Source organism: Ixodes scapularis, unplaced genomic scaffold (assembly GCF_016920785.2).
Source record: "Ixodes scapularis isolate PalLabHiFi unplaced genomic scaffold, ASM1692078v2 PGA_scaffold5__190_contigs__length_132052651, whole genome shotgun sequence".
NCBI lineage: Eukaryota > Metazoa > Arthropoda > Arachnida > Ixodida > Ixodidae > Ixodes > Ixodes scapularis.
Window position 1 is genome coordinate 100,624,192 of NW_024609880.1, and position 27,270 is coordinate 100,651,461.

At 43.5% G+C, this 27,270-nt stretch overlaps 1 protein-coding gene across 1 annotated transcript in view; it reads left to right on the forward strand.

The window, feature by feature from the left end:
* LOC8033628 (guanine nucleotide exchange factor DBS) overlaps positions 1–27,216 on the forward strand; it is a 177,543-nt gene extending 150,327 nt beyond the window's left edge. Inside the window, exons 11-25 of the mRNA XM_029966034.4 lie at positions 3,359–3,553; positions 6,633–6,712; positions 7,246–7,312; positions 7,432–7,547; positions 7,885–7,954; positions 9,405–9,503; positions 10,729–10,821; positions 13,770–13,895; positions 14,681–14,881; positions 16,866–16,967; positions 17,091–17,169; positions 17,235–17,301; positions 18,954–19,173; positions 21,968–22,184; positions 23,507–27,216. Of these exons, the coding sequence (XP_029821894.3) occupies positions 3,359–3,553; positions 6,633–6,712; positions 7,246–7,312; positions 7,432–7,547; positions 7,885–7,954; positions 9,405–9,503; positions 10,729–10,821; positions 13,770–13,895; positions 14,681–14,881; positions 16,866–16,967; positions 17,091–17,169; positions 17,235–17,301; positions 18,954–19,173; positions 21,968–22,184; positions 23,507–23,595 (1,821 nt within the window). The 3' untranslated portion in view covers positions 23,596–27,216. The remainder of the gene's footprint in view (positions 1–3,358; positions 3,554–6,632; positions 6,713–7,245; positions 7,313–7,431; positions 7,548–7,884; positions 7,955–9,404; positions 9,504–10,728; positions 10,822–13,769; positions 13,896–14,680; positions 14,882–16,865; positions 16,968–17,090; positions 17,170–17,234; positions 17,302–18,953; positions 19,174–21,967; positions 22,185–23,506) is intronic.
* Positions 27,217–27,270: the final 54 nt, after the last annotated feature.

A 27,270-nucleotide genomic window follows, 5' to 3' on the forward strand; every position in this document is an offset into this window, starting at 1 on the left:
CATACCTGACTTGCGTGTGTCTCATACCTGACTTGCGTGTGTCTCATACCTTACTCGCGTGTGTCTCATACCTGACTCGCGTGTGTCTCATACCTGACTCGCGTGTGTCTCATACCTGACTCGAGTCTGTCTCATATCTGACTTGCGTGTCTCTCGTATCTGACTTGCTTGTCTCTCGTATCTGACTCGTGTCCCTATTGAAAATAACACTTCAGCCCTGATGTGTTATGGAACCCTTCAGCACTTCAAACCCCTTCAGCTCTTCAAACCACTTGCCCTTCAGCCTCTTAGACCGCCTCAGCCCTTCAACCTTTTAGACGCATATACCAAAAATGCAGTTTAAAACGTTATTGTTAATTTATTTTACAGATTGGGAGTTTTACATGCATGTTGTAACTTAAAAAGACGATAAGAACCTATGTTTACTCAAACCTGGGTCAAGCAGCTGTAGACAAAAGCAATCAGACCAAACAGGGACAACTAAGTTCTGTGTCGCAAAAAATATCTTTTCAGGTACGTACAATGCTGCTGGCTGAATTCCTGAGATATACAGTAGTTAAGTGAATAAACCGAGCAGGTGCACTGCACGCACACTACACACTGTCAGTATCACGTTTAGCGAAATCCCCGAATGTGCAACCAACATCCACAGCCGTTGATGAATCCAGAGCACAGTCACGGTGTCGTTCCATGGTGGCGTCGCTGTCGCAGTGGCATCTCCAGCGTCTCTTTCGATCGCTGGACGTTTCTGAAGCCAGACGGATGAAGAGGCGCAAGAAACTGCACTGAGAGACCTTCTTCATCCGCACTCCCCGCTGCTCTAGAAGATAGATCCCACGCATGGTATGAGAAGCCGACCCTCAACGTTCATTGGTTCTTGCGCATATATTTTGCGCTCGTTGACGGCAAAAAAACAGGGTGACCAGGTTCTCACAAGGGCTGTATTTGACTGGCTAAAAACAGGTTATCTTCGAACCAACAGCAGATGAATGTCCCCCTCCTATTTTTCCCACACACTTTCTCCTTTGCGGGCGAGAGCTCGATGTCCTTGGGCGGGCTTGGGGAAAACGCCATCTCTCTTTCTCTCTTCTCCTCTCTCTCCTTCTTTCCAGTCCAGCCGTGAAACACATACACAGAGCACACGGGCACGGCCATGATGGATGGAAGAACGTCTCCTCAATTTCCAATGCTCGTTCTAGCCGCCGGATACAAAATGGCCAAGCGGCTTCCCCAACGCATATACCCTGAAAGGTTACGCAATCTCTCCCACGGACACGTTAAAACGACTTTGATGGGTGCTGTGGTTTCACGGAAAGCATTGGGACAGACCCCACAGGCCTCTCAAAAAACTATGACGGGTCTCTCACACACTTTGGGAATTCTTAAAGGGTATGTCAGGCCCATTAGAAAACTTTAACGAAGATCTCAAACCCTACAAACATTTTTAAAAGTATGTCAAAACATTTCTAAAATCCTGGTGGGCTGCATAGATTTTCAATTGGGGTGTTTCCCATATGACTCGCATTACATATCTGACTCGCGTGTATCTCTCATATTTGACTTCAACGTCTCTCATATTTGACTTCAATGTCTCTCATATTTGACTCATGTCTCTCATATTTGACTTCAATGTCTCTCATATTTGACTCATGTCTCTCATATTTGACTCTCACGTCTCTCATATCTGACTCGCGCGCCTCTCGTACCTGACTCGTGTTTCTCTCGTATCTGACTCGCGTGTCTCGTATCTCACTCGCGTGTCTCTCGTATCTGACTCGCGCGTCTGTCGTGCTTGACTCGCCTGTCTCTCATATCTGATTCGCGTGTCTCTCATATCTGATTCGCGTGTCTCTCATATCTGATTCGCGTGTCTCTCACATCTGACTCGCGTGTCTCTCACATCTGACTCGCGTGTCTCTTGCACCTGACTCGCGTGTCCCTCACATCTGACTCGCGTGTGTCTCATATCTGACTTGTACGTGTCTCATATCTGACTTGCACGTGTCTCATATCTGACTTGCATGTGTGTCATATCTGTCACATGAGTCTCATATCTGTCTTGCATATGTCTGCATGTGGCTCCCAAATGTTTCTCATGTTTCTTCTACGTGTCTCAACTGTGTCCCACATGCGTGTCATGTCGTGTCTGCCTTGCATGTCTTGTGGGTGCCTCGTGCACATCTTGCTTATGGCTCATTTACAGTCGCACAATTTTTTAATAATATCATGCGAGCGTCGACCGCTGGGACGGGCAGTGCCGTGCCGTGGAGAAATTCAGCGTCACGGGAGAGATTAAGCGCGTGCGCACAAAGCCCTTTCCGGGGAGCGTCGTCTGCTAGGCTATTCCGCTGATCGCACACAGCCCCTGCTCCGTAGCAAATGAGCGCGTTGCGTCGTTTGACATCATTGTTTATCCAACGCTCACTTCTCTTTCTCCTTCTCTTACCTGTTGGTAGAGCAAATGTTCGACAAGCGCGCGCTAAGAGTGTGTCACGTGGCCTTCCTGTTGGGCACAACTGCACATGGAAGCACGGTGTCACGTGGTAGGGTGACAGCGCCGGATTGGTTTTGATGGCTCGTAGCATTGGCGGCGTTATATAGTTTAATGCATCGTTGCATTCAGCTTGTCGCGTCATCATATTTTTCTTTTTTTGGTGCTGACAAAGTAAACTCAAACAAAAAATAAAAGAATAAAAAAAGCTAAATTAAACGAGATGACGCGCGGTTTCTTTCACGCCTGAGCAGTATCACGGTATCACGCAAGCAGGCGCTCGTCAGATCTTTGCTTAAAGGCGGTCAGCTATGCCAGCAGATAAGGAACAGGGGCTGTGTGCGGTCAACAGAATAGCCTAGCAGACGACGCTCGCACCAAAGAGAGCTTTGTGCGCACACGCCTAATCTCTCCCGTGACGCCGCATTTCTCCACGGCACAGCGCTGACCGTCCCGGCGGTCGATGCTCGCGTGATATTATTAAAAAATTGGGCGACTGTACATTTCCCAGATGTTTACCTCACACATGTCTCATACGTCTGTTCCGCGTGTCTCCACATTTGTCTCTTATATGTCTCGAACGTCTTCCCTACGTCTTCCCGACTTCCCTGATATGTGTTCCATACGTCTCCCATACATCTATCTTATGTCGTGATTATGTCTATCGTGCATCTCTCATGTTTTTCATACAATGCTCCTACATGTTTTACTACATCCCACACGCATCACAACGTACTGTCTTGCAGACCCCACCACAAGCATCTCCAATAGGCCATGAATACCTTGAAAATGCCTCTCGTTCTTGTACAACCTGCCAACCGCAGCTAACTGACAGAAATTCCTCTGTTTCCTTTGTCTCTGGTGCAGGTGCTGAAGAGGATAGACGACGTGAAGCTCATGTGCCAGAACAAGCAAGGCAGTCTGCGTAAAGTGGTGTCACGGCAGGTCAGGCCAGTGCAGGCAGTCGCGCCGGAACCATCGCCGCTGCAGTACAACTCCTCCGCGGTGTCGGCATTCGACGCAGACCCCAGGAGCTTCGCATCAAAGAAGCCCGCTTCCAAGGTGGTGCCTTCTCGCTGAACGTGCAGGGCCCAAGAGTCTCTCTACTATGTCGCTTTCCCTCCCCCTCCCCCACCCAAAACAAATTGTGGCCATTCCCCCTCACCTATTTCTTTTTTTGGTGTTAGAGCGCAATGTCGATGTCAGGGGCAGAACCAGTCAATGGGAGGGGAAAAAAACAAGTTCTACGATGCTGAGTGGAGCATTTTTTGTTTCAACAGGTTTACCTGGCACCAGCCTGTCTGATTATTTCTTCATATCTTTGTGCTTTTATTTGTACCATGTTCATAGGCATTTTTTTTTCCTTGGGTTCAGATTTTACATTTGTTGCGTGGGAATCAAGATTTCGTCAGCTTTTTGGACGGTTATTAATATTATGAGTGCTTCTATGTTTCTACCAGAGGCCTTGTGGACAATATATAGCCTCGAATGTCCAAAAATTAAAAATGGTCAGGTTTGAGCATAGACAACAGCATTATGAACCTTGTAATTAGCCCAAAAATTGTGTTGTCATTTTAGTCATCATGACACCAGTTCGTCCAAAAAGCAGTGCTGCTTTATGGGTCTCATCCTATGCAAGCTTTTGCTTTCAAGTAGACTGTGCTTGCTTTCTTTAAATTCAGTCACAGTTGGTGCATGTAAGTTGTTTTCCACTTCTGGCTTGATATTTCTTCAGTTGCATGTTGGCATGCAGGCAGTTGTGTTTAGTGTCCAACTTTATTGAAAACTGGCATATTGAGTTTGATTCAATTCATGGCACTATGGTGTATGCAACAACGAGAAAGGATGGCATTACTGATCCCAGTGGCATCACTAGGGTCAGCGGCACCCGGGACAATAGCCTACCGCGAAACCCCTTCCTTTCTCTCTTTCTCTCTCTCATGGCCTGCGGCAACACCCCCCGCTCCTTTTCACTGCCCAGTTGCTTGCTGAGCAGTCCCCCTCCCCTTAGTGATGCCACTGGCTGATCCCAACCTTTTAGTAATTGTTGTAGATGTATGACTATCACATCATAATTTGAAACGTATGCTGAATGGTATGACAGCTTGGATTACCATAGCTTTTTTTATGGATTTCTGGTGCTGGTTTGCAGAAGAGCTAATGCTCAAAAGAAAACTTGCATGTCACATGTATTAACCTGGAGATTGACTTGGGTGAAAATGGTGCTAGCAAGTAAAACCCCGTTCCCCATTAAGTTTATCCTTTGAGGCCCTTCTTTTTTTTTGGAAATCATGATGGCATGATGGTTAATTTTATGCATTCCACTCGCTTCCTTTTGCCTACCATTTGATGGCTACCTGTGTGATATCACTTTTAGGTTTTATTTTCTGTTTGTTCTTGATAATGTATTTATATAGTTTGTAAGAATGTTTATTTAACTGAGCTTCTAATAGCTCCTGTATGAAATCAATAGTCCTTGTTTATTTTTACTATAATGTCTGTCCAAAGTGCCTATGCCACTGCTGTTACCAACACTTGCCACACTGTGGATAGGCAGGGAATGTGCACGGCACTGGTACCAAAGTATCACGCCGCCTCACATAGCATGGCGCGCTTCAGGCATTACCTGAAAGGGGACCTTCAATAAGCACATTAAGTATGACTAAGGTTTATTGTGTGGGTGTCCTTATCTTATTTATGCATGACAAGACTGTTTATGTCATTTGTGCTTGATAAGTTAGTTTTAGTACTTTTGGAGGCAATTTTGTTGGGAGATTAGGATTCACACTGCTGAATCTCGCATTACTAGCAGGAGCCGAAAAGCTTGTGTTTGCTGGATTGAACAGAATTGTGCTCATGCTGTGTACCATTACAGTGCAATTTGTTCGTTGACGAAGCTTTTGGACGTCGTAGTGCCATACGACGTACTGTTATTACGTAGACACCTGCCTGCTGTTCGGTGTAGTAAATTTTCAGTTTTTACTGCTGCAAGTATTTTTGGTTCGTAGTTTGTAAAGCTGAATAAATTTTGCGAAGTGGTGTAGGGACACACTTCTCTTGACATTTTTGCATGGTTTTTCTGGTCATTTTGGCATGCCCTCTTCCTTCTCTGCACCGCTCCTCTTCGAAAGGGATTTCGCTGAATAAGAGGTTTGGAAGCAGGAGGTAAAATAGACAAAGAATCTGAGCGAGCCAAGGAACAGTTTAGTGACCTTGCTTGCTTAGTTTTTGCTCTGGCTTTTGTGTTCTGCCTGCTCACGCTTGTAGCAGCAGAACAGAGAGAGCAATGTACTGTTGTTTTTGCAGAATTCAGTATTCCCCTTTTTCTTCTAAGTCTGATCCCTGTTGGTGAGTATTGTTTCTTCACACCATTTCTTAGGCAGACTCCTGAAATTCGGAGCCTTGTCTCTTATGCACTAATTCCGCTGACTACGAGAAAAATTCAATTGATTAGCTTCTGCTTCCAATGCTGTTTCATGTGGTGCTGCAACGTTTCTACTCTGGTGTGACTAACTTGACTTGTCCCTGTTTGAACTTGAAATGACCCTCATCTGATTTCGGCAGCTTATGCTTGCCTGCGGACTGCATTTTTTGCATGGCATGTGCAATTTCAAGTTTCCAACATTTTTTCATTTGCACTGCTTTTATTAATGATGTCCACTGATGTCGTCTCACAAATGGCACTGCTGTAAAAATTTCTCGGTGCAATCTTGCTAATGTACCGTGTACTAACCTTTCCTTTGATCTTAAAATCGTCCAACACAAATAGATCCTTTCTAAAATTATTTCTCAACTATTTGTCACTGCCACAAAACCCGGTAGACTGTTTTCAAATGTTCCAAAAGGTCCTGGCAGGATCTTGTGCATAGCCATTTCTAAGCCCAGTTTCTTCCTCACCCATTAATTAGAGTGCAGAATGCCGGGTCTAATTGCATGCTCATGAGTCACTAATACCCATGCCCGTTCTATTGTATTTAGTGACCCAATCAAGGGCTTTTATTTGCTATTCATATGGTCGTTATATAATTGTGGGCATCACTGGATAACTTTGAATTTTGAAAAGGGTGTTTACACTTTCGTGCTTGTCTCATTTGTTTCAAATCTTTAATGGCCCTATTTTTGTTGTTTCTCTCATCTGTAGCACGTTGAAGTTTGTTTTGCTCAATCTGGTGGCGGTGATTCTGGTCTGCAGTCACTGGAAATGATACAAGACAAGAAAGGGTAACCTGCTTCACTGCAAAATTTTGAGTCGAGTACTTCTTTAATTACATCTTGCTGCTGTATGCGGTGTCTTTAAACTGCATCCAGCGGATCTTTTTTGTGCTACACCAGTAAGAAAAAAAAAACAAAAAAAAACGTGCACTTTTACAGACTAACATATGCGAGTAAAGGGCTGTGTATAAGCACAGTTGTATCAATGTTCCTGGCAGAATTTAGAAACTTTGGAATAACAGCCTGCACGATTTTGTAGCCCTACAAATAGGTAAGGTATGCTCTTTTTTTTTGTTGTCCTTGTGCTTAAGAAGAGTTGTCATTCAGCTGATGTTACTGGATTTTATCAGGAGTACCATAATGTACTCATTGTCGAAGATGTATTTGAGACTATCTTGCCTGATGTTACTGGATTTTATCAGGAGTACCATAATGTACTCATTGTCGAAGATGTATTTGAGACTATCTTGCAAGCTTGCTTCTCTGTGTGAGTGTGTCTTTGTATGAAATGTCCTTATCCAAGCTTCAATATTTTTCCTTAGACATGTTATGATGGAACTGATTGAGACCGAAAAGACTTACGTTCACGAGCTGTACAGCATAATTCAGGTACATCTTGGTTGTCTCTGTATTCTTCTTGCATTCCCGTAATTCTCTATCATGATTTTGAATTAGCATGACTTTTAATTGTGGAATTATCTTTACGCCGACATGTCTTTCACTCCCAGGGCTATAAGAAAGAGATGCTTAATCCCGAAATGAAAGAGCTGGTGCCTCACTCGCTTTACGGGAAGGCTGACATACTTTTCGGAAACATGGATGGCCTCTATCAATTTCATAATGAGTGAGTTCAAGTTTGTAATTATTACTCTGGGTCTTTACTACTGTGAGAATTTTCCAAAGATGCCAAGGCTGAGCTGAAATTATTTTTCTTAACTGGCATGTTTCACGAAAAATACTATATATAGCGTGGTCTTTTTCCTGACAATTTATTTTTGCTCCACGGCTTAGGTTTTTTTTATCTAGCAAGAATTTAAACTGCTATACAAATTTAGAGCCATTTTCCAGTTCCGATTGGTTTTAAGAATTACTTTTTACGTTAGCCGTGAAGTATTTTATTTTTGTGCTTGACTGAATAGATCATGTCTAAAGCACAATTGAGTCCTTCAACTATCTTCCAGTGTCTTCCTAGAGGACCTCCAAAACTGCCGCAGCACTCCTGAGCTAGTGGGAGCATGTTTTGTCCAACGAGTAAGTCACCTTTCTGAACAACCAGTAGGTGTTGTAAAAAGCATAACGTATGCAGTACAGTCACTAGACCAGGGTGTAAGATAGACAGGTGGGGAAACGAGAGCCAAATGAGCGACCAGATTATGTCCCCCTCGGTTTTCTCTTTTTCTGTGGTGCCATCTATGTGGAGCACCGCAAACTCTCACTCCGGGTGGGCGACCGGTGGCGACCTGCTAAACTGACGGAGATGGTTTCTCGTGGATTTTCGATGGAGGGCTGTCGTGCTCTCGGTTTATTTTGCGCACTCTCCCATAGAGTTCCATGCAAATCCGATTCCAATTTTTTTCCTCTCGCTGCAGCTCCATCTGTCGCAAATCGGGGGTACCCGCAAGCAGACGAGTACACATTCCGGTCACGGCACTGCGTTAGGCTTCTATGGGCCGTAGCCCCACCTGTCTATCTTACACCCTCCACTAGACACAGCCTTTCTGGAATGCTAGACAGATTGTGGCACAAAACGTGGCCATTACTTCCTTAATATTCGGTCATAAGGGGAAGCAATCTTGTCAGATTATCATTCAATATAGTGCATTTTGATTACCTTTCACTCTATAAGTTGTGACAAATAAAAGAATCATTTTTACTTGTTAAGCGTCTCATGCTGTTGCTACTCGTGAACCGAATTATCTCCGAGCAGTTGAGTCTAATGCTGTGTTCTCATGGTCATTGCTGTGGTGCATTAACATTTCCTCCCTCGTGTTGTTTTCTGTTGTTTAGTTCTTAAATAATATTTTCTTCTAAAGGTCACTTTTCTCTGGGACAGTGTTATTGTCACTAGGACATTCCAGGGCACCAGAACCCAAAACAAAGGTGTTAACTTTGATATTTATAGTTATACATCATAAAACCCCGTTGATATGTTTTCCTAAGGACCGTGATGATCCGGGGAAATGTTAACAGTCGTTAGCACTTTGAAGGACCTATAAAAGAGACGAGAAGCAACGTTTACGCAACAATTTATTTTATGTGGACTTCCAGGGCTGTTGAGAACCACCCTATTTACTAGTCAAATGCAGCTCTATATTTTTCTTTTTTAATGTGTTGTTTAAACTTTTGCATCTATTTGTTACTGTAATTAAAGAATATTGACCTATAAGAGTGAGCAATATTTACGAGCCCATCAAACTAACCCAGACGCTCCATAACATCAGCCGCCGTTTTTAGCACACCGATGCATGCCACACACAGTGTGCAATGAAGTGTGCAGAATGGTGGGTACTAAAACGATGAATGGGTTATTGCAAAAGCCTGGATCACTTTTCAAGCATATGTAGTTTGAGGTCGTCCAGCTTGTCCCTGCTTGGGCAAAAAGGCATGAGGCACGGTGCAGAAAGGTGAAGAGGTGAAAAAGAAGCAGGGCAGATACTTGTGAGTGCCCAGTTTTTGATTATCATAATTTTTTTCATTGCAGAAAGAAAGCTTCCACAAATTGTACAGTGCATACTGCATGAACAAACCAAAGTCCGAAGCCCTGAGGCTTCAATGTGCCAGCGATAATGCCTTTTTCAAGGTGGGGTCACAATGGCTTTGAAAAAGAACTTACATAGCCTTGCATGCTTTGAAATGTTTGTCAAGTGAGATATCATCTTACAAGGTTGGTGTATGAATATTGCAGCATTTCGCAGTTTGTGTCATTGCCAGAGAGATATTGTGGTTGCTCAATTCTGAATCTGAATTATAAAAATACACATGTGATATGAAGTTCATTTACGCTCTACTCACTAACAGATGCTTCTGCTATCAAACCGAAGAATCATGAGCCGGCTGTGTTCACTATTGCAAATGACTACCAAGTCCCCAAAACAGATGAAGCAAATGTAATGCATTGGGCTTCTCTAGAAAAGCCAAAGAAAATTCATTTTTGTATTTTGACTACTGTGTCATTGTATATGCTTTAACAAATTTGAGCATCCTTTTTTAAAGAACAGTTAATTAAAGGGGTACTCCGGCGATTTCTTTAGCTACCCCAACTAACTAGATTTTTGGAATTGCCGGCCTTTACCCTTTCCAGTATGCTATTTAGTATCGCGAAATTAAGAATACCTATTGCAAAATCGGCAAATGAAAATGATGCCAAAATCAATATTCAAATATAGTAGGGTGAAGACTTGGGCGAGTTGGTTTTGCATATGGAAGAATTAAAAGCAGCGTGGACAAGACGAAGGAGGAGATGCACACAGACAGCGGTCTGTTTGTCTACATCTGCGCTCTTGTCCTTTGTCTTGTTCAAATTGTTTTTTATTCTTCAGTATTCAAATATAACCGCGATTTTCAGTGCCGTGATGTCAGTGGCAGTCAGGCTTGCCAGTCGAGCAGGCAGTAATAAAACTACTGCTGCGCGGGATGCTGGAGCGAGCTTCCAACATTCATTTGATGCCATGAAACTGCTTGTAATCAGTTGGGAACAAATTTTACAGTTCAAATAGTCAACCCTGCCTACCGCTGGCGTTACTTTTTCATTGTTACCAGTAGAAACTTTTAGTTTGAAAAACACAATGAGGACATAAATTGTAAATTTATTGCAAAAAAAAATATATTATTTTGTCCTAATATTTGGGATACCATCCCAGCTATGTTTGTTAGTGTGTTTAGCAAGTTTTCAGGCAAATTGGTGACCATGAAGAAAACGCCAAAGTACCCCTAAACATGTTACTAAATGCTATTTGATTACATAATTTTATAATGACTAATCACTTTTTTGTTGCTCCGTTTTCATTGCTTTTGGTCTTGTATAGGAATGCCAAAGAAAACTGAACCACAAGCTTCCCTTGGATGCATACCTGCTCAAGCCTGTACAGAGGATCACCAAGTACCAACTGCTACTCAAGGTGAGAACAAAACTTTATAAAGGCTTTAAAAAGACTGGTTGCAACTTGTGAGGAAGGTACAGACATAACACAAATGGAGCTGGAGAAGTCTTTAAAAACAAGGGCAGCACAGCAGATACTTTCTGCACTTGTTGATATGTGCATATGATACACATAAAACAAAAATGTTCTAGGAAAACTGCACACAATGTTTGCTTCTATGATGCAGAGCTATGTTTCTTCAAATACAGGGTGACATTTCTTTCGTTGAACTTGTTTAAAATGAAGTCTCGACCTATCTTTGCAGCCAAAGAACGTCGATTTATAATGTAGTGAGCAAAATTTCCGACCCCATCTAACCAACCGAGGTGCTCCCCCGCTCAGACCGCTTCTCCGAGCACACCGGAGCGAAGCAGTGAAGCTTCATGCGAGAGCACGAGCGCGAAGCGGTGAAGCTTGACGAATGCGAGTGCCATGGTTTATCATCATTTATTATCCTTTAAGGCACTTACAAACTTTACTCAAGGGAGCGGTAATTTTTTTTTTTTCAAGCGAACATTTTCGCACGCATTTTTATCGCAGTAGAAAAAATTAGTCCGATAAAGCAGAAATGAAAGTGGTTACAGAGGCAGAAAATTTATATGTGTCAGCTATGATAACAATGTCGTTTGGTAGTATGTTCCAGTCGTTGATGGTGAAGGGTAAAGTTGAAATACTGTATGAATTAGCTGACGAAAACATGGGTGGCAACTTACAGGAGTGGTCAAAGCAGGGGAAAATCTACCACGGGGCCGGTAAAAAGCAGCGATTCACAAAAAGGCATGTTATGGTGATAGATTGGGTGAAGGAGAGAGAGACAGGACACTTGGCGCCTAATGAAAGTGTGCGAGGGTTAGCAGTTTCGTGCAATCCAGATATGCTTGTGAATGGTGAGTAATCAGAAAAAATAAAGTGCAGAGCTCCGTTTTGAATGAATTCAAGTTTTATAACTAGATAAGATTGCCAAGGGCACCATACAGAAGAAGCGAATTCAAGCTTAGACCGAACTGAAGTTGAGTATGCATTGCTAGTTGTTTTATCTCTGGTGTTGCTACTGTATTATTGTCAGGCGCTAAATGAATGCCGAGATATTTATATGAACTGCAAACGGTGACAGGGGAGATCACTGATCTCTACTATAGGGGGCTGGATGGCGCTTAGCTGCTCTCCGAGCCTGGCGCAAGTGAAGCCACCGGAAGTTCGATGCTTGTCCCGGAAGTAGTGCGTGCGCTGGGCTTCCTAGTGCATTCAGTCGATATTTTGGACCACGTTTTTTTGTGTATTTGATTGGGTTTTAATACTCCCGTTCTGGATTAAATCCCGAAAATGAGGCATTTGAACTTGGGACATATTCACAACTTAGTCAACTAGAATCCCAAAATGATTACATTGAATGGTTTCCCATGATACTTCTCGGGTTCCCATGCGCTCTTACTGCGCAACAAGCAGGCTCTCTTGAGGGAACAAGCGAAAATCCAGCACCCTCGACGCTTTTCGAACAATTACTCGGAAGGGTTACAAAGCCTGCCAAGCGCTCACTTCCCGGACAAGCCGCTCACTTCCGGTGGCTTCATACCTGTTTGCTCAATGCGCCATCCAGCCCCCTCTAGTGGAGATCAGTGGGGGAGATATCAAGATTGTAAGAGAAAGGTCGAAGAAGACCACAACAAGAAAACAAAAAGAATTTGCATTTGTTAAAATTCAGGGTCGTCTGCCATTTACTGTGCCATTGAATAATTTGTTTAATATCTGTTTTGCAAGGTATGGTGATCGTCGGGCGAGAGAGTGGGCCTGTAAATTATGCAGTCGTCTACAAACAAACTGATGACCATAAGTGCGTGTGAATGTGATTAATGTAGTATGAAGTAGAGTATGAAGTTACGGTTTGGAGACATGTAGTTCTGGAAGTTTGAGCGATTCTATGACCAGCACTATAGACTGTGAATCTTAGCCTGGGTGACAGTAAAAAATGTGTAAAAATTTCCTTCCTACTCACTATGTAATTGTAATTTTTGCACCAAAGTTGCAGGGCTTGCCTTCTGTATAATCCCTCACATCAAACATATTCTCAATTGGTAGTTGGTCATGTATTTGAAAGTGTGCGAAAAAATTGAGACTTTTACAACACCCTCTAACGCCGAATTGGAGTGCAGCTCTTGAGGAGGAGGAGGTAAGGGTAATGAGGAAGAGGGTCTACCCCTGCTCCTCACCTACTCCTCCTCCCCTCCTCCTTCCCCCTCCTCACCTCCCCCTCGTCCTTCTCCCGCTGCTCCTCCTCCCTGCGCGTTGCATCATGGGAAATTTCCCATAATGTCACGAGGGTCCCGCGCAGTGCATTATGGGACATTTCCCATAACGCACCACACAATTACGCCGACGGCGAAGGCGACGCCGACGCCGCTCAAGCCGGAAATTGGCGCCTAAGGGCTCATTCACACTGGAAGCGGATCCGCGTTCGCAAAGCGGTTGCGAACGCGGTTGTATAAGGATTCAGTACAATTGCACGCGCACACGATGACATCAAATGCGCGTGCAATTGCACTGGATCTTTATACAACCGCTTTCGCAACCGCTTCGCGAACGCGGATCCGCTTCCAGTGTGAATGGGGGGTAAGAGCTGCGCTCTAAAACAGTGACAAAGGGATACACACATCACAGGCAGGCACTTTTTATGGTGTTTCTTTTTGTCTCCTTCGTAGTGCAAGTTTAGAGATATGAGGAATGGACAGCTTTCCAAAGAGCAGTGGCTACAGAAGAAATGAAAATGTAAACAAATAACTCGGCTGCCTGCGACGTTTTTTTCGAGATGCAAGCTATTGAAGAGCGTGAGCGTAACGATTCGTACGAGTTTTCGATCGCCATTAGTATTATAATACTATATATTTTCCCCTTTCTGACATCATGCTCAGTGTCCATCATTTTCGCTTCAGGATCTGTTGAAGTACTCCGAAGGTTCTGGGGAGCAATACGAGCTGCAGGAGGCGGTCAGAACTATGCTCGATGTGTTGAAACATGTCAACGACAGTATGCACCAGGTTTCCATCACGGGTTTTCATGTAAGTGTTTTTAAGTGTGAATTTACTTAAGTGTGAACTCACAATTTATTTTGACACTGCAATTCAGGGATGGGATAACGATTTGGGACAAAACAAAAACATGCAAATGCTTCTTATTTCCAGTGGCTTGTAGTGAACCTGCACGAAGACAAAGGCGCGGTGTATGGTGCACTCGGTGCTGTTGGTTCGAGGCATGAGCCACGAAACAAATTGCAATCTTGATGGTGACAGATGCCGAAACATCCGTCTGTCACAATAAAGAAATCTGCCTACAAATTTTTTTCTATTTCAATGCGATCAGTAGTAATTTCTAGGTGGAATGAAGAAAGACACAATTTGTAAGAGAAAGTATATACAGCTGAGCCGGTTAGGAAACATCACAAGCCAAACCCTAAAACGAGGAAAATAAAATTGGGTCATGTTATTGTCCTGTTTTTCTTGTCTCGGTGTTTAGATTATGAAGATATGACTGACATGATTATACGTCTGCCTAAAGCAAAGGTAGATATGCTCATGATTTTTTTGTGGTAATCTGTTTCATCATATTTTCATGAAGTCTGGCCCAATAAACCAAACACATTTGACCTCAGTTTATAGCTAGCGGAAATTTAAAAAAAAGACATTGTTGTAAAAAGCATTTCTACAGTTGGAATATGGTTGTATCAAATGCATGTGCACTTTGGTCTTTAGACAGACAAACTGCATATCACCAAAATTAGTATATGACAAACAGTAATTAAATGTATTGTATGCAAAGTAATTAGCGCTCCTGTCCGCTTATGCAGGGCAGCTTGGCAGACTATGGGAAGTTGCTGCTGCAAGGGATGTTCAACGTCTGGATAGAGAAGAAAAAGAAGGAACGCATGAAGGAGCTGCGGTTTAAGCCCAGCCAGCGTTACATTTTCCTTTACGAGCACCTGGTTCTCTTCACCAAAAAGTATGGTAGAGACGACAACCCCAGCTATGCATTTAAGAATGCTCTAAAGGTGAGTTACTCCCTCCTGTCAACTTGCCTTGTCAAAGTGCTTTCTCTGGCAGGGAATGCTCTCAAATAAATAGCTAAAGAATTAACCTTTTATGCTTTTGTTTGTGTAGCACATTATTTGGATTACTTGTATTAGAGCCCTGCATATCCGCAGATTACCCGCGGGTCATCCGTGGATATCCACAGTAAACTGGCGGATGCGGATAGAAATAAATCACATTTGGCGGATTGCGGATGGGATGCGGACGCCACGGGCTGCGGACGGGGTTCGGATACGGATATCCGCAGGTCCGGATCTACATTTTTGCCGAGGCGGCCCATAAACATGTGCGACTGCACAGCGTAGGGTGAATAAGTGAGTTATACTATGAGTACATCGTCGAATGTATTGAGGGTAGAAACTACTCTCTTAGATAAAAGGTGCCCATCAAGGAGAAAATTGTTCTTTACATCAAGAATGATTTGATTCTCACCAAAGATCACTTTAGAACGTTCTATCTTGCCAAAATGCTATCCCTAGAAAAAGTAAAGAATGCAGGAGCATCAGTCGTCCCAAGAAAGTCTGTTCTTGTTTGGCAGGGAAAGAGCGAAAAACATTCTTTGGGCCAAGAAAACTTAAAACGTACAAGCCGCAACAAAGTAGAAGCCTGCAAGTGGCTTCATCATCTACAGGTAGATTGAAGAGACTGCAATTGTTGCTCTGGAGTGGTGGAACTTGAGCCAGCACGAGTTTGTGCACCTCATTTTTGTAGCACAGTTCGTGCATACCACCCCAGTATCAAGTGCACCAACGGAGAAAGCGTCATAAGGTTCCTGGGTATGATTTTAGAAAGAAATGACAGAAGACACGAGGATGCGTTATGGGATCAGTCACATTGCACTGTAGAAAAATGGAAAAAGAATATTTACAAAATTATTTACATCACTTCAACAAATAGTTAGAGTGTCCCCTAAAATGTCCCTTGCTCACGCTTTTTGAGTCCTGGCGGCGTAGCACCCGTGGCAGCCGATGACCAGGGGTCTACCGACGTCAGGGCCGAGGAACTTGGTGACGAGGTAGTTGAGCCTTGGCCGCAGGCTTGAATCAGGCCCAGTACGTCGGTGGCGGCCGATGACCAGGCATCCACCAAGGTCAGGGCCGAGGGACGTAGAGACAAGGAAGTTAAGCGTTGGCCGTAGGCTTGAATCAGGCCCAGTACGTCGGTGGCAGCCGATGTCCATGTGTCTACCGAGGTCAGGGATGAGGGACGTAGAGACAGGGTAGTTGAGCGTTGGCCGAAGGCTTGAATCAGGCCCAGTACGTCTGAGGCACGGAGTGGCAGCAGGTATTCAACTGCGCCGCGCATGCAATCTTGTCTACCTTTGGACGGTTGGTGCCCGGACTGCGTGAGAAGCGGGCTGTGAATCGGGCCTCTTGACGACTAGTCACGCAGGCGGAGGTCCGGCCTGGTTGTGTCTGCTCCGTCCTTTTTCAACCGCCCCAATCTTCTCTCGCGCTCCTCGCGTGCCCCACCCCGTCGTCTTCCTTCTTTTCTTCGGCTTGTTGCGGGATTGCTCATCAAAAGGGAATTCTCATTAGCGGGTATTAATTTAAGAGAGGTGAACTCGTTTGAATCCGTCCATGTTGACGACATTCTGTTTCTTTTACACAGCAACCACTACAAGTGAAACGTTGCACGTATGTGCGTTCTCTTTTTCTCGACAGTTGGCACTGTCGAGATCGGTACCGTAAAGTACCGATCAAGCGATTTCAAATCTGGCTTCTATTTCGGCATTGACGTCTTGAAATAAGAAACATGTTTGAAAATTGCTGCTAATTCAAAATATGTCTCACAATGTAAATATTTCACTAAACTTTTTTTAGGGTGAAAAGTTTATTTTGTAACACACATATATTATCCAAAACACATTAAAAAAAAATTTGTGAATTCAGTGTTTTTGGGAAAAATCTAAAGAAAAGCCTCAATGTTTATTCCTTCCTGCAGACATCACAGATTGGACTGACAGAGAACTTCAAAGGTTCAAGAGGTGACAAGAAGAAGTTTGAAGTGTGGCTTCACGGAAGGACGCAAGTCTTCATAATCCAGGTTAAACACTTTCGTGCTCTAAATGAAGTGGCTTCAAAATGATATTTTTACTCTTTTTATATAGTACTACATATTTAATGCCCTATGCACTTATATTGTGTTTCTTCTCACATTCTCTCATAGGCACCATCCATTGAGTCGAAAGATTTGTGGGTAAAGCACATCAAGCAAGTCCTACTACAACAATTCGAACTTTTGAAAGGTAACACTTTTTGTTCAATTTTTTTATTGCTTCCTGACTAAGCTCGTCTTCTCTTGTACGTCTAGACGAAAGCAAACGCCAGCATTATGAAAAGTATGAGCAGCTGAACGGTGTCAAACCTCAGTCGCCTAGGTGAGTCTTTTCCAAGAATCTATAATGTGCCGCTAATTGTTTGCACTTACTAATAGAAGTTATATTTATTTAGATAGTGGAAAGCCATTCCCCTTAGAAAGGGAAAATGAAGAGATAAATTTTTGCGCCGTCATACAGGACGACAGCGCGAAAAAATGTACCTTGAGAATATTTGCGTCTAGATATGTTACAGACATGCTACTTTAATTTCCCCTAAAACTTTTTTTTTTGAAACTGAACTTTTTTTTGGCGGAATAACCTACCCTAACTCAAAATTCAAATTACTTTTTTTTTTAATGTATATATGTTTAATTACTTCCAAAGAATGGTTTCAGAAACTTTAATTTATAAACATGCAGGATTTATCTCACGATAAATTATTTTCGACATGTTCCAAGTCAGCAGGAGCAAGTTTTTTGCGTTTTTTATTTAGCGCTGCTTCATTCTCGTCTAACATAGCCAGAACACCTCACACTCATTGGAAGCGCCATTTACTCTAGATTTAGCCCGTAGAAGTTTTCCAAGTTTAGAAGTATCAATGGCCAGAAGAATCCCATCCAAACAGAAAAAGTAGTGAAAATTTTGTATGAGCAATCTTATTGCTTGAAACTCGAAACGGTTTACGATTGGTCCTGCCCGGTGATATGATATTGTGCCATCTTCAGTAACACACTTTCATAGTATCTTCCACTTCAGATCATATTCCTGCTTTGCTGCTCTTCCTTAGTATGATTTGCTTCTTAGTTCTTGCCAGTTTATCTGTCAAAGAATGCCTGCTACAAGAGTCAGCTTGCCTACAAACGACACGAACTGGTAGCTATTGCCAGGGGAACAGCAAAGTCTCAAAGAGGAAGGTGCATGCAATGCTCCAGGTGAATTTTGCCTAACTCGGACTCAGAACTTTAAACACATTTTTTTCAGTTTCACTTTTTGCCAGGAAATGTGGTATGAGGAAATGTATCATTCGATATTTTGAAAGTGTAAACATTTCATTCAGTGGTGTTCTAGACTGAAATTTCATGAGGAACAAGTTAAGGTACTCAAAATCTGAAAAAGCTAAATTATTCATGACAAAAACTGAATTTTGCTCTTTTGAGCCATTATTGTTTTTCTCTAGAATTGCATTTTCTGCAAGTAATTTTTACCTTAACTTGCACTATGGGTAATCTAATTCACATTAAACCAAACATTTTGTGGATTGCAATTATATTTTTTTCTCTCTCACTGCACAAATGCATATCCACAACTGATAAAAAAAAAAAAAACACAATAATAATGCGGGGCTTGAGGACGTAGCTTTGTCTTTGCTCGCACTTAATGTTGAAATGGTATAGCAGGTATATTCTATGCATAGAGCATTCTTACCATTGGCTGATTTGCACGCCCATAGGGTAACTGAGAGGATGAAAATGGCACTGATGTCTTCCAGTTGTCCTGCCTCCAGCACGAGTTTCTGCACCTTCGATAATGCTTCGGCATTTCGTGAGCCTCGAACAGGCACACGTAGCCAAAGCACGCTGGAGGGCAACGAGCGCATGCTGGAGGCCAGGCAACCGAAAAAGCTGCCCTGCTGTCATCATCCTATCAATAACTACAACACAGTCCCTGCATAGGCTGCATAGCTAATGAAGTCAAACGAAATGCGCTCGCAGGGTTCGACACACGATCAGCGGGATGAGCTGGGAAAGCCACCGCATGGCGGACAACAACAACGGTCGCAAGCGGATGGCCCGCATGCTGGGGCGGAGGGCTACCTTCCCTGCCCTGCGGAGCTACGGGGGCGAGTCGGACCAGGAAGACGGGTGGTCTACGGACGACCTGTCGCAGACCGACGAAGAGGACGACGACACAGACATCTTTGTCACCTCTGAGGTAGGCGGGGACTCATCGAGCGGTCAGTACAAACGGCTCACGATCGTCGATTTGAATGAGAGTCGTATATCTGAAAAGTGGATATTTAGGCATATCAGTTCCGAGGTGGTACAAGTCATCAGTGGTGGAGCCAAAATTTTTTCAGGCTCGCAGGCTTGTTTGTAAACAGCGTGACAGTCTATATTTGTCTTGCCGTCTCTTGCTATTCTGTTTGTTTCTTCGTCAGATTAGAGGGGAGTCTAATAATTCTGACAATAAAATTTGGATAGATATGAATACATGAAAGGATAAAACATCCGATGACGGGGACGGAAACAGGGCATAGGGCACATGAGAGAATGTGAGAAGAAATACAGTATGGATGCATAGGGCACAGTGCCCAAAGAAGTCCTGTTTCCGTGCCAGTCCTCGATGTTTTATCCTTTCATGTATTCATATCTGTTCACCAACACGCTCGTCTTCAATCATTAACTATGATCAATTTTTAAAAAGTCAATTACTAACTCCTGGCAGTTGGACTGGAACACAAACTGACAACAAGTTTCATGGCAAAAAGCCTGTGTTGGGCGTGTGGGAGAGTTCTTCCCATAGACAACACCGTTTTGAGGACATCCTGTGTCGCTTACGAATTGAACACTCTCATCTGACTCATTTGTACTTGCTCTGTGGTGAAGATGTGAAACTTTGTGAGAACTGTGGGAAAGTGTTAACTATCCTGCATATATTATGGCTGTGCAGAGGTCTAAATGCTCAGCACCGATCCTGCTTCGCAGTACTTTTTAGATATTCCCTTCCATTCCATCCATACTTCTTACTTGGTGACCAATCTTTAGTACCTTTCCAGCATGTCTGTGACTTTTTAAACAAAGTTGGCGGTCCACACCAGCTGTAATTTTACTTCTCAGATACCATTAATGGTTCTTGAAAAACTTGCGTTTGGCACACTATGGCCTTAACTGCCCCTGTGTTGCAAAACTTGCAATCATCATCATAGACGGGACTAGCGCTATACAGAGCTGTATATAGAGAGAGTTTGGTCATTCGTTGGAAAGTATAGGAGGCAAACGAGGAGGCGCCATTGGCCGATAGCGGGCTGGGTGTATTCCAGGGCATCTTCACAGATTTTAATGTGGCCAGCCAGAAGTTGCAAATAATACCCTGCCGGTGGTTGCGAGAAACAAAATTAATGCCCTGGCGGTGGTTGCGAGAAACAAAATTAATAAGTGCGTCAGAGTAACTCTTGATAACTGAAAATACGGTGCATATGATTTTTCGGCCACGGTCATGCAAAATCAAAATCTAGGAGAATGGTCGACGTGATCTGTACACCAGGCGCCGAGGGCCGGGAAAATGCCATTCAGCGGTCCGACTCCGACAGAGCAAATCAAAGTTTGAACGGCACATTCGATTCTTACATCTTTTTGCATGATAATAATCGAAACATCACGTGCGCTATATTTTCAACCATGTAGAGTTACTTCATTTAGCTTTTATGCACTTGTTAAAAGTGTTTCTCACTGCCACCGCTAGGGGATTATTTCCGGCTTCTGGTTGGCCAAGAGAGCACGTCAAGCCTTCTATCTGCATCTCGTGCACGCCTTGGTTCTGCCCTCTCCTCCCTTCGACCAAACTCTCTCTATATACGGCTCCAGATGCAGTTGACGTTACAGCTGATGGGACCAATCAAATAGCGTCAAAAGCGCACCATCATGTCGTTAGTCGTGGGTATTTTATCATCGCTGAACAAATCATAAACAGAGAAGGCCCAGTGACTTCATTTCATTTCATTTATTATACCCTCAGGGCCCGAAGGCATTACAGAGGGGGAGAGCAACAAGAAGGTTAACGCAAATAACATAATACATATTTAGACACACTCAGTAATAAAGTAATTAGTTATTGTACTTTTAAAGAGCTCAGAGTCCGTGATAATGGAGATCGACCGGGGAAGGTGGTTCCACTCCTGGGATCTACGAGGAACGAAAGTTGAATAAAACGTGGTTGTGGTAGAGTTAGGAATGCCCACCTTATGTTGATGATCAAGACGGGAGGGAACATAGACAGGCCGAGCAATTATTTTGTCGCGCAGGAAAGAATTATGGTGATAGATTTTATAGAATAGGGAAAGACGAGAAATTTTACGACGTAGGGATGAAGGTGGTAATGACTTGCGCTTTTGCTGCTGCTTGATTGGTCCCATTAGCTTGTAGCGGAGGCTGTGTCTGAACTTAAGCTGATATAAGTATAGTCATATTTTTGAAGTTGTCCTTGTCGGTCCTTTGTGCTATTTATTGTTCATAATGCTTATCCAACTGTCCCAACCTAATAATTCAGTATTAGTATATATACAGGGTGTTTTTGCTAATGCGGATAGCAAGTCATCTGCTTCTTGCGCAGGAGTTGCGGTGACGTCAGAACGACGCCAAGCTCTGATTAGCTTTGATTGAAAGGATAGTGGGTAGTCCTCAATGCTAGATGCCTTAATGTCTGCTCACTATTTTGATCAAACAGCCAATAAGAGCTTGGCATTCTGGCATCGGTGCAACCACCCTGTGCAAGCAGCAGACAAACTTGCGCTCTGCATAGAGAAAATAATCTTTAAGAAAAGGACATCTGGAAATAAAGAAACAACGTTTTGGAATAACATTCAAGCGACTAATCTATACCACTTAGGCTTATTTACTTTCTCAATATAATATTTGTTATCGCGAAAAAGCAGAGAGATTGTGCCGATGCCCGTTTAAACCCGTCTGCTGTCAAACCTCTTCCCAACACCCCGTCTTCGTGCATCCAGGTTGGTGGCAGCTACGTGGCCCTGGGGGACTACGAAGCAGTGGACGTAGGGGAGGCGTCTCTGATGGAGGGTCAGCCCGTGCAGGTCCTGCGGGTGGGCTGCGCGGGATGGTGGTACGTGCGTGCCGGCCCCAGCGGCCGCGAGGGCTGGGTGCCCGCCGCCTACCTGGGACCAAGGCAAGGGGGCTCCCGCTCTTCACCTTCGGTCAGCAGCCAGGGTGAGCAGTCGCCTGCACGTTCCAGGCTTTGGTGACATAGTCTGGTGGTCGATCTTGGGGCTCGGACGCTCATCGAGATCGCCGATCGCGGCGCAACTGTCCGGCGCTGCACTGCGATTGGCCAGTGCCAAGGTCAATCGCGGTGCTGGCCAATCCGGCGATCTCGTTGACTTTCTCACAGACCGTCCAACTTGGAGCCCCTGTTCTCTTGTTCACCGTAACTCGGCAAACGGCCCGACAAGCCGATCAAAGTACTAAAGGAAATGTGGAGGTTTTTTGCCAGAACACAACAAAAGCCATCAGCAACGTCACAGCTGTGCAGGAGAAAATTGTGAACTAGAAAAAAAGGGGACTCTTACAGTACCTCAACTGTATGAGCAGTTGTGCAGAAAACACACACCATTCCCCCTTCCCAGTGAAAAGGTTGTACTATTTTGTTCTTATGCCTCTGGTTGTGGTCCGTACATATTTATCATTAAAAGGGTTAAAGGTAGTTTCTCTCTTTATTGCACATTGATAAACAAGGTTCCCCCGAAACAAAAATTAGTGTTTTCTTGACCGCAAAGATATAGCCATGCATCGGCGAACGCTCATTCTCTGCCCGAAGGTAGAGCTAGAGGTCCAAACCAGATGCCAAAGTTTATAAATTTTTTTCTGAAAATGTCAATTAGAAAATGGTGGCCGACGGAGCTCTCGAATACATGGTGCTCTATGGCGCCAGAAATTGAAAACGGGCAAAAATGGGCCCCATTTTTTCATTGAAAATTTCAGAAAATCACATATAACTTTTGAATAAAATATTGGTTTGTGCTGAAACTTTGACATCTGGTTCCGACATCTAGCACTACCTTTCAGCTGGATAATGAGTGTTCGGCCATGCATAGTTTATTTTTGCGGTGAAAGAAACCCTATAAATTATTTCTTTTTGAAACACCCGGTATACATGCATGTTGGAAAATTAAATGTGACATACATAGTACATTGAGCGATACGGCAAAACTCTGTTGTATATTAACTTGGAGTCCAGTATTGGCCATATTCAAGAGGTCGAAACCTTGGAAGGTGCTCATTATATGCGGTAGATTATGTGCTTAAAGCAGCCTTCAAATCTAGGAGTTCTCACTAATAATGTTGCTAGTGCAACAAGTGGAACCTCCCCAACTTAGGCACTCACGGTGCATGCTTTGAACATTCGACTTAAAAAGGCATCAGGGTTACGAGGTTGTTCAACTCAAGATGCTTTACTGCACTTTGATACGAGTGCTTGCAGCTATGCAAGCGGAAGTGCTCAGACTAATGCTCTGCGATTGCTCTGGTTGCAGATTCTGGTAATGGCGGTCTTCACCACGCCATCAGCCGCATCAGCATGGCAAGCAACTTGAGCAGCACTAGTCTCGAGGGGGGCATGTGAACGGCCTCTTCCCAAAGCTGCCCGGATGCTGTAAATAGTGTACAGAACAGAGAAGTGAGAAGCAAATGTGAAGAGTACAACTCTGTGACCAAACATGCAACGGCCACTGATGGCTCGAGAAATGTTTGCTCCATGTAGCCTGCTTTTGGTGTTAGAGAAAATTGTGGCTTGTTTGTTTGTCGAAGTTTCACGAGACAAGAGGAGGTACTTTCTGTAAGCGGTCGAGTAATTATGGTCAGTAAGAGATCTGCATGATAGAGTGCATCTTTGCAATGCTCCACCCACAGTGCAAGTTCTCTGCCTCTGGTGCTACTTCACCTTTAGACGGTTGAAGCTTGCACATTTGCAGGGCACCAAAGGCATTGAGCCTATTGCAGAGGCTGAGTGACTGAAATAACTCTCTGCTGCTCTAAACCTGCCAACAACTTTCAGCAGCTTTAAGAGTGACGCTGAAGTCTTCTGAGCAGTGCGGCTACCAAGATGCCAATTTCAACATGTCGATTGTAAATTAACCAGCACACAGGACATCTGACTGGTGTCTTGTTCATTTTGTCTAAATACCTATCTTCAATTGTGGTATGAATTGCATCCTGTAGTCCAGCTTTGTTGTCCTGCATTTGTCCTATGTTTCAATCAGAAATTGAATAACTTACAAGTTTATCATTCAAACCTTTCTGATTGGCACTGTCAACTGGTTTTATTTTTCTTTCCAATGTTAAGTGTCATTATTTCAGTATCATACATAATTCTTCTAACAGCTGTCATGTGCGCATTTAAGGTACTGTCTGCTGGCAGCTGTGTATAACTGTTTGTAACATAATACAAAGTGTAACATCGCACGTAGAGTGATGGTTTGATAAACCTGTCCGTACTGCCAAAAATACTTAGTAATATACAGTGACGGTAAAATTTACTGGATTACTAACAGAAACGTCTGACCACAGAGCCTTGGTTTGTGTGCTTGGACATACGTCAAGCTTGAAAAAGTGTTGCAATGTGCTGTGGAGCTACAGGCATACAGATATTTTGGCAAGCCAACATTTACCAAAGACTGCATAGGAGGCTTGTCAGGAACTTGGTAGTTGCTAAGTAACCTGAACATGCAAGACAGCTGGACTATATAACATTCCAGAGAAAGTATTACTGAAGTCACTGTACATGAGAAAACAGAACAACTGTTTCATATATTTTAGAATGTTTTGAAAAGAATTACTAGTGGACTTTGACAGATTTGGACACGCATAAGACTAGAAACAAAATTTCGCTGCAAGATTGGATGTCAAAAACAGACCTTTTCAAGAATTACGCTGCTGCCTCTGCAGTTAAGAGGTATTTCAGGAATTTGTTGCACATTTGTTGTCAGACGAACCAATGCCGGTGATGGTCTACAAGAGCTGCATGCTTGTGAACAAAATGTTTTAAAGTAACTCTTTTAGAATGAGATTTATTTGCTCCTCCCGGTTGTGGCAGATCTTTGTGCTAGTTTCTCTGGCTGCAGTGACTGCATCGGTGCATCGTTTGCTAGTCACCAGTGCAACAGGATAGAAAAATTGTGATGCAGCAGATTTTTCCGTCACTGTACGTAATATCCAAGAACTTATCGCAACTCTTTTATTTATAGAGCTAAGCTATGTTCCGATGCATCTTGTGAACATTCAGAAGAGAGCCACATCATTAAGCAAGCCTTTCTTAAGATGATGGCACATACCTTTTGGCCATTCTCTGCTAAAACCTTTGTGCTATCACTATGGCACGATGTCGTAACCGACACTGCCCTCTGTCTAAGGGAAGGCTTTCAGCATTACTGCTTCTTCCTCCTGCATCTTTCATAGCATTTTCACAAATTTTCATATTTTATTACAGTCCACATGCCACCAATTCGAGGCAGTATAATCGAAGAGGTTTCTAAGGGAAGTCCTGATGAGTCTTCAGTACTTCCACTGAATGTGCATGTAGTAGGTCAAACTGGCTTCTGCCTGCATTAGGAAATGCTGCACCTTCTGTGTTTTCCGCTACTCCAAATGCGGACTACCAGATGTAGGCAGCAGCCATTGCCTACTGTGCAACGATTGCATTGCAGACCATTGTAAGCGCATTCAAAGTACTACTGTAACTAAGGGCAACGAATCTCACTATGCCGAAATCTATAGCTTCCGAACAGAGTCAAACGCAGGTGGCAGCGCTTGCAGGTTTGTGGGTCAGCACTGCATCCAAAACATTTCCGAGGTTGCATTACGAGCTCAAATACTGCTGCAACTACAGCTTTGTGCCACTAGGGATTGAAATGCCATAACCACGAAGGTTCAATGCCACGCTGTGCTGCAGAAATGTGTGCCTTCAACTTCAAAGATTGATAAGCTTACAAGCTGGGGCGGTGCCACTGATTGTATTTCTTTGCAAGAATATTCTTTGACGCGACTGGTGGAAACGTGCGACGAGAACAGTGTGTAATAGGAAAGCTTTTTCTACCATTCCATCGAATGCAGTCTTTTCTTTTTTTTAAGGAAATGGCCAATAGCACGTAACCACTGAAAAACCTTGCGAAATTCTTCTTCGGGGTCACGCAAGCTTGCTTTTTCACACTGCAGGCAGTCCTGACTACAAAGATTGTTTCGAATGCCATGTCTTCCAGTGATTAGCTTGCTCGATCTCTCGACTCGCTAAAAATGTTGGGCAGAGTAGTGGAGTCACCCGTGTGGCTCCCGTTTTGCTTTCTTAGCACAACTACACAAAAGATGTGGTCTGTTTGCACACATTGTTCTTGCTCGCAGCATTTTGTTTGCACCTAAAGTTTTCAGCACAATGTGTCAGTCACCATTAGGCAAGGTGTTTGGTTTACCTTTGATACTTTATGCATGACGAGCATTGAACAGTAGTTGAAAGCAAGGTGTCATTTTCTTTATAGTAGCAGTAGTTTAAATGCTGCCCTTTTGTAGACCGGTCTTATATTTTGCAGATGTCCCAAGTCTGGCATTTGAAGCATTTACAACATTCAGGCAACTAAAGCCTCGGCAGTGTCTCTTTGTGGCCTATTTGAAAAGCAATAGAATGACGCCCAGATTCCCCCCTATAAAAGGAATTGTACATTCGTATGTCAAACAAGGCTGTGCTGTTTAACATCTTGTAGATTTGTGAAGAATCCAGATTTCGCCTATGTGTTGTTTTCCGCTTGTTTGTCACAAGTTTTAATTGTACATTGTTCCGAGTGGTTGCCGCTGCATGTAAATGCTATGTGCATGGCAGAGTAGCAACACATGGGAAAAATGGTCGCTCCCAACGATGAATAAATTCCTGCCATGCCCTCCTGCTTGCATTGTGCATGAATTTATAAAAGGGGCTATGTTTGAACTTGTTGTACTAATGTAGGCCGTGCAGCATGCAGTGGACGGCCCAAGCGTAAAACCAAAAAAAACGTGCTGTTCAGTGCACTCCACAAGCCTCTTCTGTATACGCTGCACCATGTGCTACCGTGTGAATAATTGTCCAAAGGTGTAAATAGTCACTGTCGCTCATCTGTGCTAATTATCCAGTGCCAGTGAAAAAGAACAATAATAATTCGTGTTTCACCAATGGCACCATGTTTCACTGTCTGTTTATTGAAGTTTAAACATTCTTGCCTGCATTGTAAGCCTCTAGTCTTCATTGGATTCTGTACTTTGTTTTTCTTGTATGCAT